The sequence below is a fragment of the Doryrhamphus excisus genome, linkage group LG20, assembly GCF_037039965.1.
Source record: "Doryrhamphus excisus strain RoL-2023G ecotype Guam linkage group LG20, RoL_Dexc_Guam_v1.1, whole genome shotgun sequence".
Classification (NCBI taxonomy): domain Eukaryota; kingdom Metazoa; phylum Chordata; class Actinopteri; order Syngnathiformes; family Syngnathidae; genus Doryrhamphus; species Doryrhamphus excisus.
This window is the reverse complement of record NC_136376.1, coordinates 5,155,268-5,174,903: the sequence shown is the minus strand read 5'-3', so window position 1 is coordinate 5,174,903 and position 19,636 is coordinate 5,155,268. Positions and strand designations below refer to the sequence as shown.

The 19,636-nt window shown below is 41.6% G+C and overlaps 1 protein-coding gene across 1 annotated transcript in view; it reads left to right on the top strand.

Annotated features, from left to right (window-relative positions):
- Positions 1-19,136, top strand: part of srbd1 (S1 RNA binding domain 1) — a 32,088-nt gene extending 12,952 nt beyond the window's left edge. The window contains exons 15-21 of the mRNA XM_058058835.2: positions 5,073-5,164; positions 7,412-7,494; positions 13,285-13,391; positions 14,172-14,339; positions 14,796-14,939; positions 17,385-17,569; positions 18,785-19,136. Of these exons, the coding sequence (XP_057914818.2) occupies positions 5,073-5,164; positions 7,412-7,494; positions 13,285-13,391; positions 14,172-14,339; positions 14,796-14,939; positions 17,385-17,569; positions 18,785-19,077 (1,072 nt within the window). The 3' untranslated portion in view covers positions 19,078-19,136. The remainder of the gene's footprint in view (positions 1-5,072; positions 5,165-7,411; positions 7,495-13,284; positions 13,392-14,171; positions 14,340-14,795; positions 14,940-17,384; positions 17,570-18,784) is intronic.
- The last annotated feature ends 500 nt before the right edge of the window (positions 19,137-19,636 follow it).

The following is a 19,636-nucleotide window of genomic DNA, read 5'->3' as shown; positions in this document are numbered from 1 at the left end:
CAACTGTCCGAGAGCGACACATGAAGCTGCAGGACGACACATGCCTGGATCTGGAACTGGAACGATACGCCCTTGACCCTGTCGCCCTGAAGCACACTCTGGGATGAGATCTTTTTTTTTTTTTTTTTTTATTGGCTAGCTGATGGAGCTGCAGGACAGCCGGGTGCAGAGTGTATTCATGACTGCGTGTGAAGGCGGCGGTGTGTATCCTCTGACATGTCCTGTGTCCGGGCTAGCTCCCAAGGGCCAGGCTGAGTGAGTGATGAACATGCACTGGCAGAACCAGTGTGGACTGTGAGGCCGATCCAGGCACCCGAGCCTCACCCAGGGACTGAAAGAAAGTAAAGCACAGGGGACAAGAAGCATGTAAAGACAGTGTTTGCTGCATCTTCATTTCAGAGGCATGTTGTATCACTCAAGGGTCGAGTGGAAAAAAAATATTTGCAGGACCTTTTTTCCCATATTGTACTGAGCAGCCAGAACTGAGTACCACTTTTTCACAGTATGTGAGGCTATATCGGCATATGTTTTTCATTCAACATCGCTGGCACCCTTCTAAGGCGGCATCACCAAACTAAACTAAACTCCTGTGGAGTTCTTCTCTTCTTGCCTAATGACTTTTTGACCTATTTCATTTCTGTGCATCATGAGACATATTTTTCTGTTTTTTTTTTTACTTATTGTAGCGTTTGCATACCGCTTTTGCTGCTACGCTACCACTATGTCCACATCATAAGCAGCATATGATTTCACAAATTTTATGAAATTTTCACTTGGCAGTTCGTGGCTTTCCCATTCTCTTCTATGCCACCAATGAGCTGTCCTGTTGGGTCTCACTGGGGATCCTCTTCTGCCCCCTCTTTTTTGTCATTTGCATCTGCCACCCAAGCCAATGAGTCCCTGTGAAATGCCATATGTATGTTCGGTCTTTAGTGTATGTTTGTGTGTGTGTGTGTGTGTGTGTGTGTGACACACACACAGTCCGTCCTGCAACACGATTGACATGACTGACTGTGAGGCTTTGCTCTTTTCAGACGTGCCTCACACTGGCAGTTGGAGTTTTTGTGTGTGCATGTTTGCGTGCCTGCCTTGCCTGCCTTCTAGCATCTTTTGCTAGAGACTGACGGCCCTTGACACCTGCCATTTGGACGCTTTTCTCTGTGAAAAATGTCATCGTCTTCAAACCCGACGTGTGTGTATGTGTTTGAGGGAGAGACAGAGAAAGGAGGCATCCCTCATTTTATGTCCCTGAGGTGAAGCTTTGCAGCTGACTGAACAATGGACCAGAGCTGTTTGATCAGCCGGGACAGAGCAACTTGTGTGTGTGTGTGTGTGTGTGTGTGTGTGTCTGTGTTTGCTTTTTGTGAACACGTTTTGGAGTGCTAATTTGTGACCTCACAGCTTTTTTAACACACTTGGAAGGGGATGATGCCAATCGAAGCATTTCATGTATTTTCAACATGCATATATGTTAAGTTGGAATATATCACATATTAAAATTCAGATTTCCACATGTCCAAAAAGGAGCAGAAAGAAGCAAGGCTTATTTAATCCTCCCACCTCTTTGTTTCACATCAATTGCTAATACTGTTTGTTTACTTCCTGTAATCAGCATGTATCATCATCACCAATTGTGAAATAACATGATAAGGTTGTATAACACTGTGCTACAATAGGAGTTAAGGTTTGTAAATCAATACCAATAATTTATATAACTTTTGAATCAATAATAAATATATAGTAGTAAGTAATGAAAGTCTTTGACAGAAACACAATAGAGTGAGTACATACAATGTCGTAAGAAAAGTACCATAGTGCAATACTTGTTCAACATAGCATGTACACTGTGGTTCAGGATTCTTCTACCTGATACTTTGTAAACATCAACTGCTTGTAACATTTGGCTCCTTTTTAGTACATTATTTGAGCTCTTTACTCAATCTGGTCCATAATGTGATTCTGCATACCGATATGCTTCAGGCATGTTATTGTTTTAAGTTTCATAAGGTCATATTTTTCATCTGAGGTGTCGGACCAATGCCTGTTTACGACTTTAAGTGTATTTTATCACTCAGCATGCACTTGTTGGCTGTTGCGAGACATACTTTTTTGGATTTCAAACCTCATTGGTGCTTTGCACTGTGGCTTGTGTCAGAGAGAGCCTTTTCATTCTGCTTATTAATCCACCTGTGTTACATAATTGTACAGTATATTTTCCACATTTGCCTTAGTCAAAGTCAATAAATGCATGGGTTTTATGTAGGCGGTATCTAGGAATTAATTGCACAATTTATAGTAAATGATCTTTTCAGCATTGTCAATCTCTTATGCTGGGGTGTTTTATCGTTTTGGTAGTCATGATTTTTTTCCAGAGTGTCCAAATCTTTTGACAGCACTGAAATGGGGGAGTTAATCCCAATGAAGGAAATTGAAATGGAATATACCCGTTGTTGAAATTGAAATGAGTCACCAAGATGGCTGTGATATAGTTAAATATCAATATTAACAATGGCGTCTTTAGGAAAGACAAAAACTTCTCTTTTGTCCTCTGTATCAGATTAGTCAGTGATATGATTGCCCCTCGTCTTTTCTGACTGATCTGATGCGCTGTTTGTGATTTGCATCAAGGCTATGCGTGCACTCTCCCAGGCTCTAATGAGGTATCAAAGTGTGTATCCGTCTCCTCCCATGCTAAGCCTCAAGAAGGCAGGGGTCAGTCATTTTGTGTGTGCATCAGGCCCAAGGCTGTGTCCCTCAGTCCACCAGTCAAAGAACAGATAGCGTAGCCGTCTTGTGACTTTGCCCCAGGGAGGCACGGAGGTCTACTGGCAGGCCCGTGTGTTTAGGGGTTAAGAGGGCGCGAAAAAGATGGAACCCCCCCCTCTCCATCCCCATCCCACAGGGCCTCTAAGTCATCGCTTTACAAGCAGAGGCAACCAATGACTTTGGCTGTGTGTGTGTGTGTGTGTGTGTTAGCATGTCAAGCATGGATCCACCGAGGCCTCAGAGCTGGCCAGTAGACAACCTTCTGCTGGCTGCCAGGCTGATACCCTCGTCGTAACGACGGCCAATGATGCCATGTCACTGAGGGCCCAGAGCTGTATCTGTGACTGTGCCGTTACCCAGCAGCCCCGCTGTCGGCCTTAATTCACTTCCATATAATAAGACTCCCTTATTATGCTTTGTGATATCTCTTCATCACTTGCACCTGTTTTACTCATTCTTGATTGAATTAGGTACGTTTCACCCCCACCCTCCATTGACCAAAATGGAGTGTTTTTTTTAACCTGCTGACCTCACATGCAGCCTTGCCTCATTCTGCATCTTTGTGGAGATGTTTTTGTAATTTATATTTAAAAGACTTTCTTCCTGTCTCATCGCATTTAGTCATCTTGGTGAGTGTGAATGTCTTGTGTCGTGTGTCGCTGGCTTAATGACCAGCTCTGATTTGACCCCTTTGAAGGTCATGTGCCAGTGCTCGTTAGTGGCGTCACCATGGCGATATGTCAGCTGTCAGCACGATGGATTGGAAGCTGACAAAAAGAACAGTGGGGCAGCGTGGGGGGTGGTGGTGGTGGTGGTGGTGATGAATAGGACACAATGACGAGTGAGCACGAGTCCTTTTTTAAAATTGTATGTGTGTGCGTGTGACTGAAAGAAGGTTGCATTCTAAATTGTGGACATGGAGGAGGCACTGACTTCGTCACGTTGGAAGGCCCTGAGGACATCCCCCACCCATTTTGCATTTTTCAGAAGGACTAAACAGCAACATGACAGCTTCATTGTACCTTGGTGGCTTTTTGTATACTGTTTCTATAGACCAAGTATTATCATCCAAACATAATCATCATTACATTGATTTCAAAGTTGTTTATCATTAATTTAATATTGAGATTTTCTCTACAGACCACAAAATTGCACATTAATTCCATACAGCCTTCATGCATTCATCAATGAATGATTCCCTGCATCATATCTTCGTGTGTGTGCTTGTCATTTTAAAATCTGCAGTATTTCATTTGTCAGATAAAAGAAATCATTGTGATTTTTTGCACACAGTTTTGTTTAAAATATGTTCTTTGTAATTTTGGATATGACTTAAAGCCAGATAATGCTATCAAACTACAGATCTACATGTATAAATGTCTCATCAACTATTTGCAGTATACCACACTGACCGCTAGATGACAGTAGTGTCACATGAACAGAGACGGAGGGCTTCGTTAACAAACAAACGTTTGACTCTTAGTATGGGCGTGTTTAGGCATTTGGGGGCAAGGCAAAGGCGAACCTACCTTAGGGGCCTTCTACATCCTTTTACCCCACATTTTTACAAAAAGTGAGCATGTAATTTTTCATGCTCATGAAATCTGTTGCAGTTATCAGTTTATGTTGCTAGTTTTGTTGTCATGTTTACATACTCCCCCACAAACAATTTGAAATATTCATGTTTATCATATTTTAACAAGCGTGAATGTGAGAAAGTTATATAGCCTGAACTAATGAAGTCCTTAACATCCTCCTGGGTGATTATTATAACCTAACAAGTCTATTATCTCAACACTTTTACTGTAATTGATAAGAACATTAATCAACATTTACCGCTTTAATACTTACAGTACATGTTTGCAATTAACAAATTAATATTTTTTTAATGAATCGTTTGGGGCCCCAGGCAATTGCCTGTGTTTGTCTAATGGTAGTTCCACCCCGTCTCTTTGCGTATGGTCAAAACAAGAGTGTTCGTAATACCACGAAGGACCAAAATGAGGCTATAGCTTCTGCAGTTACCTGAAGAAGAACCCTTAAGATGAATTTATTTCACAATTTTTAATTGTATTATTACTGTGAAGCCAGAGTGGTGATAATTTGTCCATAATGTCAGATTTTAGAGTTGAATGAATGAACATGTTAGACTGGTCATCTGCTTCAACCACTCTATGTTGTCTTCCTCATCCCCTAACCACCTAAAATTCCCTATTTGACTGTTCTTTTTCCTCACTTAGTGTGTCAGTACTACAGTATTTCCTCATCTATTGTGTTGATGAGTTTGTCTTCCTGTCCCACACCAGTATTACCAATGAGGCTGGGGCATCTATCTACAGTGTTAGCCCCGAGGCGGTCAAGGAGATGCCAGATTTGGACCCCAACCTGAGGAGCGCAGGTAATGGTAACTCAACTACCAGGGTGGAGGATGTTCATTTGCGACAGATAATGTGATTGGTCAGCAATACAACTTAAATATATAAACACCATCAATTCAAAGATTACAACTTTATCTGTTACACAAAAAGCCTATTTCTCACAAATATTATTTGTAATTTGGAAATGGTTTATGGTAGAGACATAAGCCTCCAATTTATTCGTTCCAAAGATAAGAATGGGTTTGAAATTGAGGAAAAGGACAAAATAGGCAGCCAAAAATGTACCACTTCCACACGGAATACCTGGCTATAGTCAACCACAAAAGAGAAAAACTGCAAAAGAGTGAGTGAGCGATATTTGAACCGTGTTGTAGCGAGGGTCGACTGGTGGACTTATTGCATGCTCCCTCAATACTTAAAACATCTGCGACATAAAGCTGCACATTGTGCAGTGGCCTTTTATTGTGGCCAGCTTAAGGCACACGCTGTGTCACCAGCATCTTGCCCCACCTGTGCTCACGAACACGGATTTCGACAGAGTTTTGGACAATACAGACCTTTTGTGAACACAGAAAATGACTTAAACCCGTGAAGGATTGTGTATTTATGCATTTATATTTTTCAGTATAAACATGTCAGTAGTTTTACTAGCACTTTTGTGTACAAAATGTACTTAGCATTATGCAGTGATTCTATAGATTCTTTTGCGTTTGATTAAATTTCCACTCCAGCAGAAAAAATGCCACTCTACCAGTGAATATCTGGCTTTTCTATTAGATTTTCTCATGTCTCTGTGGCATTCTTCCACATACTCCATCACTGAAAACACAGCAGAATAAAAAAACACTTTTGCCCAGAACAAATGTTTCCAACAGACTTCCTCTATAAAAGCCTTAAATCAAGAGAGACGGAATTATTCCTTACCAGTTTCCTGTGATCAGCAGCACTTCTTCTTTTTTTTTTTTTTTTACCATTGAGCCAGCAACTGAATTTGGACTGCAGCAGTGTCACTGTGGTAATATACTTGAACCAGGCCACAGAGGGGTGATGGGGCTGTTCTGTGCATGGAGCTTCCATCCCTCCCACCTACAGTTGAGATAAAGGACACCTATAGCGGTACAGGACAATATTTTAACTAGTCAGCAGGAGGACTGTTTTTCTCCTCACTTCTTTGTGCACGTCTCCTCTGCCAACCCCAACCTCTATCCAAAGTCTAGAATGTAACAACAGGACATGGAAGGGGAGCCTTGAGATGAAGAAGGTCACTCGTTCGTACCCTCCCCAGTGTTTTACCTGGTTGCCACAGGTGACAGATGAGTTTAATCCACCGTTTTCGCTTTGTCTCCAGATAAATAACGACACACATGCAAAATGATTTTGCTTTTTTTTAACGCACACGTGTGCGTTTTAACACTCTTACTTCAGTTTTTCTCTTGTATTTTAAGTAACACAAAACTATAGTGCCCATAAACTTTTAATAAGTGCTGAGATAGACTGCAGAGAAAGTATAGGAGCTAGCTTTTGGTTGTGCACTGAGCAAGGGCAGGTTTGAAACTCCATTCCTGTCTAAATATTATCTCAGGCTGCAGCCTCCCACCACAGCGAGAGAAGAGAGAGGAGAAGCCATTGATTCCAGACATACTCCCTCCACTGTAGCACATCCTTCTTTTTTTCTGCCTCTGCGTCTCATCCTTTCTAACAGAAATGTTACCACAAACACTACTATCTCCATGCATTGTCGCAGGCTTTTCAATTCAGGAGTTTTATTCTGAGATTCAAAAGTAAGAAATGACGGTAAATTAAAAAAAAACATGGTCTGTGTGCCATTGTGATGTCGTATAATGCATGTGTTTGAAATAGTTTTTTTTTTGTCAATTAACCTTGTCAGCATCATCATGGACAAATATATTTGCGGCACAAGCACGCTAACGAATGTTTTCAGGCTCAGCCCTGCTTTGCTACAAATGTGTTGTCTTTATTTGCGCTGGCTGATTGAATGCTTCCAAAGGTGTGTGTCTTCCACATCTATCTAAATAACAGATGTAGCGCCTCTAATTTAAAGCCACCTTTAATTATTATTGGGTTGCAGGAACGGTGAAATTGGATTCGGCCTTACCCCTCAGGCCCACGTTGTTAGAACATTTGCATTTTCACTCATTCTAAATAACACAGCTGTGAATATTCCAATAAGCACCGTGGATAGTTGAAGTTCATGAATCTCAATTGATGTCTTGTTGGCGTCTTATCTGCTTGTCTGTGTTTAACAGTGTCCATTGGAAGACGTGTCCAGGATCCGTTGGCTGAGCTTGTGAAAATAGATCCAAAACACATAGGCATTGGAACATACCAGGTAAGATACTTGACTTTTCAGCACTTACATGGGAAATATACTTAAAAAAACACATTTGACAGATATACTGCACACTACTAATTTGATTGTGTTGATTAGGCCTATAGTATTTGAGCCTGAAGGGAAAAAAGTAGAAGTAATGAGTCTGTTTAATAGATAAATTAACAGTAGGAAATACATAGAAGAGGCAAACAGATCAACCATAGTGGAGGTCTGTGTGAATAGATGACGTTTATGGTGGCTGCTAACTTGATTAATGACCCTGAGTGACGTAAGTTTGTGTGTGTGTGTGTGTGTGTGCTATGTTCACAAAAACAAGTTATTTCACTGCACTTTTCATCATGCCACTCTGCAGCCATCTTAGAGGAGACAAAAGTGACAGGAAAACAAATCATGCTTGACAAACAATTTTCATTGGCTCGCCTAATGGATTAATTGTGAGTCATTGCCCCTAAGGGGTCAGGAAGAAGTCCCATATTGACTTTAGGGAGGGAGGAGAAATATGGGGATTAAGACAGGACAGCAGATGGTGACAAAAGTCAGTGGAAAAAGCGACAGGAACATTGACGGGTCAGTGCAGAGTGAAATTTGATGAAAGTCCATAGGTCATATTGTGTAAGTGCTTGTGTGTGTGAGTTTGTTAGGTCACAGGACTGCATCTCTCATCACATGGCTCTCCGGGGTGCCGGGGGTGCAGCACCTCCCACCCTCAGATCATGTGACTAGGTCAACAAATGATAATATACCCGGGTAAATAAACCCCGGGTGCTGACAGATATGAGACGGCACATCACTTTGACCCGTGAGCGAGAGCTTTCTACACGGTGTGTGTATATTTAAAGCCCCCGTATGTCAAAGTACCGTACAACTTTGTGTAACGTTATATTTTTTTTTGCAAGTTTTCCTGTGTGGTTTGTGACATTCTGAGGTCTCTTTCTGAAAGATTATTGCCCATAAGGCCTGAAAAGATGGAGGGCAGATGTAACTCTAGCATCGCTGGCACAGCGGGATCACACTTTCACTTCTCCCTGCTTTAGCCCCGGTTGAGTGACAGCTCTGAGAGAATAGAGGAAATGAGCTAAGGGTGAAAAAAGTGAGGACCATTAAAATCAGATTGAGTTTAACTATTGCTGTGGGAACAACGTTTTTCACTGCTGCAATGCTAGCACAGGCAAAATACTTTGTTAGACATCAATGTCCACACAAATGTCTTTATGAAAAGATGGTCACATATAGTGAAATACATGATGATATAGTCATTTCAACAACTTTAAGTTTCAAACTGTGATTTAACCCCCAGACCCTTATTGGGTGTGGTCTTTGGATAGCTTCTTCATCTGTCAGTCTCTTGCCGTTTCCACACTCACACATGCAGAGTGCTGAGTAAGAAAACATGGCCGGCCCATGCCTGCCGGATATTAAATCCACTGCCACTGCTCCCTTCATTTGTGTGTTGTCACCCTCCACTGTTTACTGAATTCAGGATTTCTTGTCTGGATGGATGGGTGTTGCATACCCTTTATTTACCCCATCTTTCGGAGGTGTTAGTCGTAGCTAAGGGGGACCCGCGTGGATTTTTCAGGATGAAATATCAGGCTGAACTTAAAATGCATTATAACCTTTGCAGATGAACTTAATCTGACCTAAACTTTTGAATGCAGATGTCCAACTGTTCAATGTTGGTGGACTTTTCTCTTCTCTAACAAGAAGCTGAATGGCAAAATTCCCATCGGTGTGTGTGATCCCTGAAAAGATGATAGATTTGCTGGAATACAATAATTTCTTGTTTGTTGTGGTTAATTGGTTTCATACTCGACTGCATGAAGTTAATTTCTGTTGAAGTAGGATTCAATATAAAAATATGGAATATTTTTGGGATGTATGACGTTTAGAATTGCATTCAGCGGAGTCTGTATAAAAGCTACAAACCTTAAGTAAATACACTTGTCTCAAATTGTAACTTTGCACTTTTCATCAGGCCAATCTGCAGCTATCTTGGAGATAGACAAAAGTGACAGGAAAAGAAAATCATGCTTGACAAACAATTTTTCTTTGGCTTGACTCATGTGTTATGAGTGTATCTGAAAGGGCAGGTGAGTGTGCAGAGTTTGCCTTTCTTGAATGGTTGTGCCCACAGGCGAGACAAGACCAGACGGAAAGAGAGGTAAGAAATTGGGCGTTGACAAAGGCTGATGGTTCCTTCCTCCAATTTTTGGAGGCGTGGGAAAAAAAATATTTTATCAATGGTGGAAGCTGCCAAATGTAATCTACTACTACTTTGACTGTCCATTATCCTGTCAGTGTATGAGTGATGAGATGATGGAGGAAATGGATACATACGGGAAGATGAACTCATTCATGATATTCTCATTTTTTGTATTCATTTAATGCAATGTGTAAAATCACTTCAGCTAAGTTGAAAGGCTGCAAAACACTTAAGCTTTTTAGTGTGCATGCAGGTATGAATTGCAGCCTCATTCTACACAAGTAAAACAAGATAGTGATAAGGATTTTAATGTAAAGATTGCACAGTGCATTTCAATGAAGAGCCACTAGGTGACAGAATATGCCTGAGTTTAGCCAGACTTATTTTTTCAAATAGGTCAGGAGTAATTAACTTGCATATGACCTTTTCAAATTCCTCAAATGCATTGCAAACATTCAACATCAACAAGCAAAGGTTTCCTACATAATGTCTAATGTCTCTGGCTTTTTTTTTGTTGTTGTGATTATTAAATCCGCACATGTCAAGTCCACAAGACTGCAAGGACCTAACAGTTGGCTCCTGTAACATTTACAGGCCTAAGGCTCTTCTTAGTGTCTGCAGCCTGCGTGGCTCCAGCAATATTCCAGTTGCCAAGCTCATCATTGGTGAAGGGTATTTTGGTCTCCTGTCATCATCGTCCATCAGCACATCACATCTCAGCAGTTTACTTTTTTTCCTTTTTGCTTTGTCTTTCGGCTTCCTCTTATTTACAGTTTGTGGCTGTTTATCTAATGTTATACTGGCAACCGCTGTTCCGTATGCGGTTTTCTAGCAGGACAAAGGCAAATTTTGAAGCTTATTTTAGTGTACAGTATACAGTTTATCTCAGCCCTGATGTGGTAACTGCGGCATTTAAGCAGTCAAGGTGCAGACAGAAGGTCTGCCTTGAGGTCTGCGGCATATAGGTCGCCTGCCTACGGCTAGTTTGTAACCAATCAAAATACACACTTGATGATTTGGATAAAACCAGTGACTCTGGCAGAGCTGCCGACTATCCCAGACTGACGGAAATTGCACTTGCCTCTCGACATCCTGAAGGGCTGAAGTTAAAAATCTCCCGGATTGTGATGTTTTTGCGTGGATATGAAATACTTTAATTTGGTAATCTGCTGGATCGCACACACCAGCTCCCAGCACGGCTGTAGGTAGGATGCAGATGAGCAAAAATATTTTTATTGTTTTAATACCAATTGTGAGTTACGGAAACCAGCGTCTTGTTAATGACACAAAACAAGCTTACTGAAGTAAGCTATGAAAATGAATGTTACAAAAATGAGTAGCTCTCTGCCATTTTCATTTCGTAAAAGTAGCTCTCACAAGAATAACGTTGGTTTCGCATGTTAAGACATCTTCATGCACAAGCGAGGAAGGAAGTAAGACGTCCAAGAAAATGACAGATAGGAAAGCATAAATGAGGTGTGGTATGCTCATTGTGAAGGAAGATGCCCATCAGTCAAGATGGAGATATACTGATACAGAATGACATGCTCCACTGGTATATTTAGTGCTTACTGTAAACCAAGCAGGGTGCCATGAGGTTTTGGACGTCTTGGATGTCATGACACACTGAATGGGTTTAATAGGGCAGAACTGCACCTTTACCTCTTTTCCTTTCTGCAACATTGACCTGTTTCACAGTTTTTTTTAAACACTCAGTTGTCAGTCATCAATGACCTCTTTTTGTGCTGTTGTTTGACCGGTTATATAAACCACTGTGGGTGCAAACAGGAATCACACACTACAAGTTTAAAGTCGGTTTCAGTCGAGCACATTTTTTGAGTGTGTCATAGGAAGTGCCCTATTCTCACCTGCTCTAATGTTTCATTAAGAATGTGGGAACACTTCATCGGTGCCTTACTGCAGGTGAAGACTCACCTCCACCTTTTTTTTCTCATGTGAAAACATTCTTCTCCGGTGTAACGTTACAGGTGATTTCCTCCTCCACTCTGCTAACTCTCCCTTGACACCTCCCACCTTGTGTATCCCCTCAATCGTAGTCATAAATCATTCATTTCTCCTGCATGGGCATGCCTTGTTTGTTTTATTGTCCTCAGGTCGCCTCCAGCTGTGCTGCCTTTCAGGATCCTTCTTCATTCGGCGTCAAATGGTTCTGTCATCACTGGGCATGGGCGTTTGGATCAGTTGCCTTTATCAATGATTGGGGGAATTAATGCTATTCATTTTAATTGTACTGCTTTTTTGTACTTTTCATGCATTTTGACACTTATTAATTATGCTTGTACACTTTGCTGCATTTTCTTGCATTTTGTCAATTTCAGTTTCACACACTGGATTGCTCCTCCACGTGCAAACTCTGTTGGCTAATGTGACAAGCACCTCCAAAAAAAAAAAAAAAAAATCAAATCTAGTGTTGAGGCAACGTGGATCATAAAGCTGTGATTGGTCATTTCTTGTGGGTGTACGACTCCTTCAGTACAGTACACCTCCGTGAACACCTGGTCCTATAATTTTGGATTAACATTCGCAATAAAAATGACTGTTGAAACGCAGCAACGTACATCCAGCTGCAATAACACGCCCCTTCTTTCTTTAATTACATTTGTGCACTTGCGATGAAGGAAGCTAACATGCTTAATAGTCCATAGTTGTAGTTGCTTGAGTTGACATCATGCCATAAGTTGCACACTGGCAAAGAGCTGTAGGCTGTAGTGTGCTACCCAGGGACCATGTATGGCCTGTTACTTGTTTTTTATTGGCTCGCGGCACATTATACAAAAATAAAGTACAGCAAAAGGCATAATGTCACAAGAAAAAACTGAAATGTTAATACCAATAATGAATGATACACAAACACAAAGCTTTGCTTTTTTAAAGACAGTATATATGATGTTTATTGGCCTTTTTACAAGATGAAAAAAGTCCTGACTCTGGGCACCCGCGGGAGTGCAGAGACCTGACTACTGGACTAATATGGTCATATTTTCTTGTTCTAGTCAGGACTCGACTAGCACCAGTACGAGCCTGGAGTTAGCCTGTCAGCTAATCCTTGAGCAGTTGCTGAGGTGTCCAACTCTTTGGCCATCATCAGACTTGATCTAATCTCTCCTATCTTTTTGCTCGCTACTCTGTCTTAATAAGGAAAACATTCCATTCCTTTTTGGACATATTTCCAAATTGTTGTTGGGTTGGTGGCTGAGACCGGGTTCAATTAGAGGAACTTTATCGATTGCCAAGCTAAACATTCACTGTCTTTACGCCCTCTGTACGCTTTCCATCTGTCAATCAGCTCTCTGATTTTTTTTCATGTTTCTTTTTACAGTAGTTGTCAATCAAATGTTTCTCGGTGTGTCAGGATTTGCTTTGGCCCAGCTGCTGTTAATCTCTTTTCAGGATGAAATTTAATAATCCTCCCAGGGGATGTTGTGCCTACAAGTTTTGCCTAAATTCCAGACAGATAGATATATCAAAATATGGTTTATGAAATTCTGTTCTGTGAAATGGAGCTTACTTGTTCTTTGTATCAGTTTTCCTTCTAACATTTCTTTGTTTGTGTGTGTTTCCAGCATGATGTTTCATCCGGAGCTCTGAAGGCGGCTCTGGATGCTGTGGTGCAGGAGTGTGTGAGCTTTGTCGGGGTCGACATCAACATCTGCTCTGAGACTCTGATGAGGTAAATGACACGCTCACGCGCACCAAAAATAAATGACATACATGCACATGCCTTTGCCTCAAACGCACGTAGACAATCAAACACAGCAGAAACAAACACGGTATGAAACGAGCTGGCGTTGGGCTGCCAATGCCGCCATCAGGTCATCTGTTTACCTGTCTGCGCTGCAAGTGAGCTTTTTTGAGCCCTGCCAAGAAGTCATGCTAGACACACATGCACACAAACCCTTACAGACGTGTTGATGACTGAGGTATTATGTGAAGTGTTGACGCAGCAGTGTGTTTAAGAGTCAGTGAGTCACAGGGCTTCAGATCACCTTTCTGTATTGCTCAGACAAAACTGGACAAATGCCCTCCAATTTGGCTTTATTGTCTTTTGTTAATGTGTCCATTTAGTTTTCACACACTCATTCATTTTCTACCGCTTTTCCTCACGAGGGTCGCGGGGGTGCTGTAGCCTATCCTAGCTGTCTTCGGGCGAGAGGCGGGGTACACTCTGGACTGTTCGCCAGCCAATCACAGGGCACATATAAACAAACAACCATTCACACTCACATTCATTCCTATGGACAATTTGGAGTCACCAATTAACCTAGTATGTTTTCTTATGGAATGTGGGAGGAAACCGGAGTACCCGGAGAAAACCCACGCATGCACGGGGAGAACATGCAAACTCCGCACAGAGATGGCCGAGGGTGGAATTTCACACACTGACATTTTTTTATTTCTATGATTCAACTTTAATGCACAGCATTTCTCTCGTTTCTCTGTTTTCTTCTAGGCACATAGCGGGCTTAAGTACGAGCAGAGCGCAGAATATTGCCGAGTGGAGAGAGCAAAACGGCCCCTTCATCAACAGGGAGCAGCTCAAACTGGTCAAAGGCATAGGACCAAAGAGCTACCAGCAGTGTGCCGGCTTCATCAGAATCAACAAGCAAACCATGCACAGGTGATTGAGTTAATACACCGTGCCACATTGTCATTATTTGTTGGTACACTAATCATTTTTTTCCCCATACCTGGGGTTTAAAGTGCAACAATGCAGACAAGTGAAACAGTAAGAGTTTAAACTGTGTGTTTGAACACCCAGTTAGTAGCTCCCCATCTCTACTAACAATGGTGACACACTGCTTTTGTGTCACCCACCTGTTTTTGACAGTTGATGTATTTCACCAGGAAAGGCCAAGTGTTCCCACACCGGAGATTTTCTAACTGTGGCTTCTCACAATCCAAAAACTAGTATGCACTGTATTTGTACATTGCCATCCCTCTTCCAGTGTTCATCTTTCTACTGGCAAATCTGCAGGGATGTTTTATTATTTGTATCCCGGGGCATTTTACTGTCGAGGTTTGTAAAGGATGGCTTCCTCATAGGACTTTTATGCATTTGTCATGTCAACAACAGCGGCAGGTCTGCACCTCATCCAGCGGTCCCGAATAAACCAGCAGCAAAGAAGGTCAAAGGAAAGTCCAGTGTCATCATACCAACACATTTCAACCCTCTAGACCAGACCTGCATACACCCAGAGTCCTACGATGTGGCACAGAGGTACATCACATACACAGACACACAGCGACACACGGACACTTGGACATCAGCCTCTCCCACAGGCTGAAGCATGTTTGGGCAAAGATGAGGTTGATTAGGACAGCGTCTCACATTGTGCTGCTTATTCTGGCGCAAGGATTCATGATGTGATTTTCACAGAGTCGCTTTCCACTGTTGCCGTTGCTCGTTACTGTGTCTTTGTAAGCATCTGTCTTTGTAGGCGCTATGATTGTTAGCAGGGCTGATGCAGCCACCAACAGCATGTCCAACAATGTGTGTTTCATGTGGCATGGGTGAGTGTGGGGGATCCCACTCTGCTACAGCTGTGGTCACTCAAGTGTGTTTAGTCTACATACATTCTGACACTAAAGGCTCTGATGTGCCTTTTTAATGGCCTCAATGCAAGTTTGTGGCTGAATGTCTCCCTGTGCATGTGTGTGAAGATGATGCATGTATTTTTACTCGTTGCCAACCAATTATTTCCAATCACTTTCTCTCTAGTCAAATTCAGTTTTTTTAAAAATCTATTTCAATCGGGGAAAAAACTACCACATGGCCAAGTATTGTAAATGTAATACAATATAATATACAGTCCATAACCAGAGAGAGTCTGGCTGAACGGCATAATACAATTTAAAACTGCAATAGAGGATGGTTTAAGAATGTGCATGTTTGTCTGTGTCTGTGTGAGGTGTGTAAGGAATATCATTTTCATCACATCAGGGAAACGGGATCCTCCATAACTGGTGAGGGCCCACACATCGCCCCCCACTAGTAACTGAATACAACACATACACAGGGATGAACACGGAGGCACAAACATAACTTAGTGTAGCCTCGTGTAACCCACATTCCCTCTCTTATAGACAGACAAAAATATTATATTGACATGATCAGTAATGGAGCAGGTGCTACCATTAAAATGTCACTGAGATGACACAGAGGTTTAAATGGATGTATGCATTCATTTCTGGGAAATTTTTGTTAGTAGTTCAATGCAGTGTGTGAAAGTTATCCTAAGTAATCCTCCAAATTCAACATGACAAATGATACAAGAGACTGGGAAAAAAATCAAATAAGCATGGCAAATTATTGATGTTTTTAGACAAAGAAAAAAATAGTTTTAAAAAATAGCAAGATGTCAATGGAAAATCTTTACATTTCTCCGTAATACAGCACGTCCTCACAGTAGGCCCTCTGCCGTCACAGCTGTCTCATACGAATTTGTACACAAGCCGTGTCCTCTTACATCCGCACTTACATCCCCTGCTACTGCCAAATAAGCATTTCTCAACAACATTTTCTATGAATCAACTTTGTGTGTGCCCACCTGTTCAGTCCATCACTGGGGCAGCGGGTGGGAGTGGGTGGGACAGCTGGGGAGTCTGTTTGGCGTCAGGCTACCAGTGCGCGACATCCATCACAGACACCACCCAGCTGGTCCACGCTCGCACACGCATGCACACACACACGCACATATATACAGGCTAATACATTCCCATCTATCACCAGATGTGGAAAGTGTAAATAATATAAACCCTTATACCAGGGTATCTGCAACCTTTACCATCAATGGAGCCATTTTGCCCTCTTTTTAGACTGGAGCTGCAAAACATTACTCAGCTTAGATTTTACATTTTTTACCTCTTACAACAACATAATTCAACAAATGCAAATTAATGCAGTAAATTAAAATAAAATGTATTGCTCTCACAAGGCATTAGTATTCAAAATTCTGTAAATATATCCCTTGCAAAGGAGTGCACAACACACTTTTTACATTGTGGTGCATTTCTCTAAACATACAGTATCTGCTTTATGGGACCTAGAAAAAGGGAGTGGCTGGGATTTCAAGAATTTCCATCAGGATCAATAAAGTATCTCCCTAACCCAGGGGTCTGCAACTCTTTTAGCCTTCTGTTGTGGCTCCAGCTGGTTTATGCTTTCCATGTAGTCTTTTCGCAGCTCTGCGTCAGCCCAGTCTGGTGGTCAGGGACCCCTGTGTAACAATACATTTATTGCAAATGTTGATCTGAAATCAACTTAGGTTTAAGAAAGGGATTAATAATCATGACTAATTGCCAGGTGGCAACAAGTGTGGGTTCATGCCACCAGGAGGAACAAGAAGACAGAATACGCTGAAGGAAACCACTTCAATTTATTGGTCAAATAAGTTTTATAGCTCCAAGTAGGTTTTAATTTGATGGAAACACGCCCATATGACTCTTTTGATATTCAATTTTTTTGGGGCTCGTTTGTCTCTAGAGGCCTGACAGTAGGAATTGACTAAACATCCTCACCCAGCTTTGCTTTTCAATCATCCTGTACTTATTGTGCTATCTACATGTCAGTCGCTTTTTGTTCACCATTAAACATGTGTCCAGTATTTGTGTTAACCTCACGTAATGACACATTTTATTCTGTACCTCCCTCCTTCCTCGCCAGGTTTCTTTGCCTCATTGGTGGCGGTGCCAACCAGATTGGAAGTGCTGAGCTCAAACAGTGTGTAAACAGGAAAGTTGGCTCCAGCAGCGTCGAGGAGCTGTCCAAAGCGCTGGGCACCACACCTGAGACCCTCCAGCTCATCATAGACGGCCTCACGCAGCCCCCAGGGTTTGACATACGCCAAGGTACAGTAGGTCCTTTTCTGTCATACAGAGGTCTTCCAGACTCACATTTTAGGATTCAAATTGTGTTTTCATTTTCTTCGTCAAGTGTTTAGATTCCACATTGATACAAACAGGATGACACAATTATATGGTTTAAAATCTGACATTAAAAAAACATTCACATGTTACATTAAGTTTAGCAATTCCAACTTAGGTTTATCAAAGTGATGATTTAGATTCCATATGCATTCCTGATGATGAAGGAAGTAAACATTTTGCATGTTTTCCGTAGGAATTTTACATTGCACAATGTTTACAGTTCGCTTCCTGGTGCATTTTAATGTGTTCGAAACTTCGGTGTTGACTAAATCCTAAAAAATATTGTTGGTTTCTCCTTGAACGTCTATATACTGACAAATGATATTAAAGCATAACATGTAGCTAACTCTAGACAACTTCAAAAACTTAAAAAAAAGTTATGCTTGATGAGTATTGCTATGATTGCAACAAATACTGCACTTAATGTGTAAACATTATATAATCTTGTTGAATTAGAAAGCACATCTATTAAACTATGAATTATAATACATATTACACAGCAAAGTCAACAAAATAAAGCATCATCATTATTGTATGACGTGAATGATGAGGTGTCACATTAAAGTGATGTCATCTCTCAGCATCACATGTATTTAACAAAATAATGTACATAGCTGTAAAAATAATGGAGATTTCACATTTCACAAGTCACTTAAAAGTAAAATCCTTTCCACGGCTTTTTACCAGCACCTCCTTTCTTATGGTCTCATTTGGCAACCCACCAAAGGTATCCATGCAAAAATGAAGGAATGTTCCATCAAAAAAAAAAAAAAAAATTCTCGCATCCAATATCTTTGGTTGCAGAAGACCGCACTTGTCCTCTGAGTCGTGTTCAGCTGAGTAAACAGACTAAAACGTGCTGTTGTTAGCATTATTGGGCCCGGCTGTATCCTTAGGTGCAAGTCTTTGTTTTAAAACTACAGAAGGGGGAATAGAAGAAGTCTCATGTACAAGCTGTATGGACAGATGTTTGGAAGAGGAAGATGAGGAAGCATGTGTAGACGAGTATTTGGTTACTTTGCGAAATGTAATAGCCTTTGTCATGTCTACCATGCCCCCTCAATTTCCCTTGTCCTTACTCCCCCAAAACAGCTAATTTGATGTCATATTTTAATCTTCTCTCTTTACCGTCTCCAGATTTTGGGCAGGAGGACTTTAAGCGAGGCATTGTATCCATTCATGACCTCCAGGTGGGCACAGTCCTGACAGGCCGGGTGGAAAACACATGTCTATTTGGGGCTTTCGTAGACATCGGCGTTGGCCGTGCTGGTCTCATCCATAAGAGCAACATTACTTTGGATAAACTGCCCGTCACTCAGCGCCGCCGCAGCCTGGCGTTGGGACCAGGGGAGAGGGTGGAGGTCCGGGTGTTAAATGTGGACGCTCAGCGGGGACGCATCGGCCTGGACCTTATCACGGTTCTGCAGTGACTTTCACTTTATTTATTGTTTTTTTGGGAAGCGTTACATTTTCTAATAAATAAGAGACTCGAACTGGACTACATCTGTCACTCTAGATTTTTTTCCAATGATGAAGCCGTAAGACACAGGACATGTGGATTGATGGAAGATAAAAGAAGACAGCCATTAAAAAAAGTCAAAACATGTAGTTTTGACTGTAGTCAATATTGACAGTATTCCAGGGGGACAAGTGTAGGTTAGAATTGGAGATGCGAGGCGGGGAGCATGAGTCTATTTTCTAGACTGCAGCAAAGCCTGGAGGCTTTTTAGGCACGGTCCCAGACATAATTATCCCAGGACACACATGCTAATCAGTTGCTTCAAAATTAATCCCAGGCTCCCCATTCACATTATCTCATTTGTTTGTTTTTATAAAAGCTGGAGTAAATAGAAGATGCAAAAAACGTAATATGGTTCAGAGAAAGCCAGAGGTCCCCTGTGCTGAACTTGATACTGAATGCAGAATACCTAATCACCGTAAGGGCCTCTGCCTCCCCTTGGGCTACAAATAGAATACATTGTAGACGCA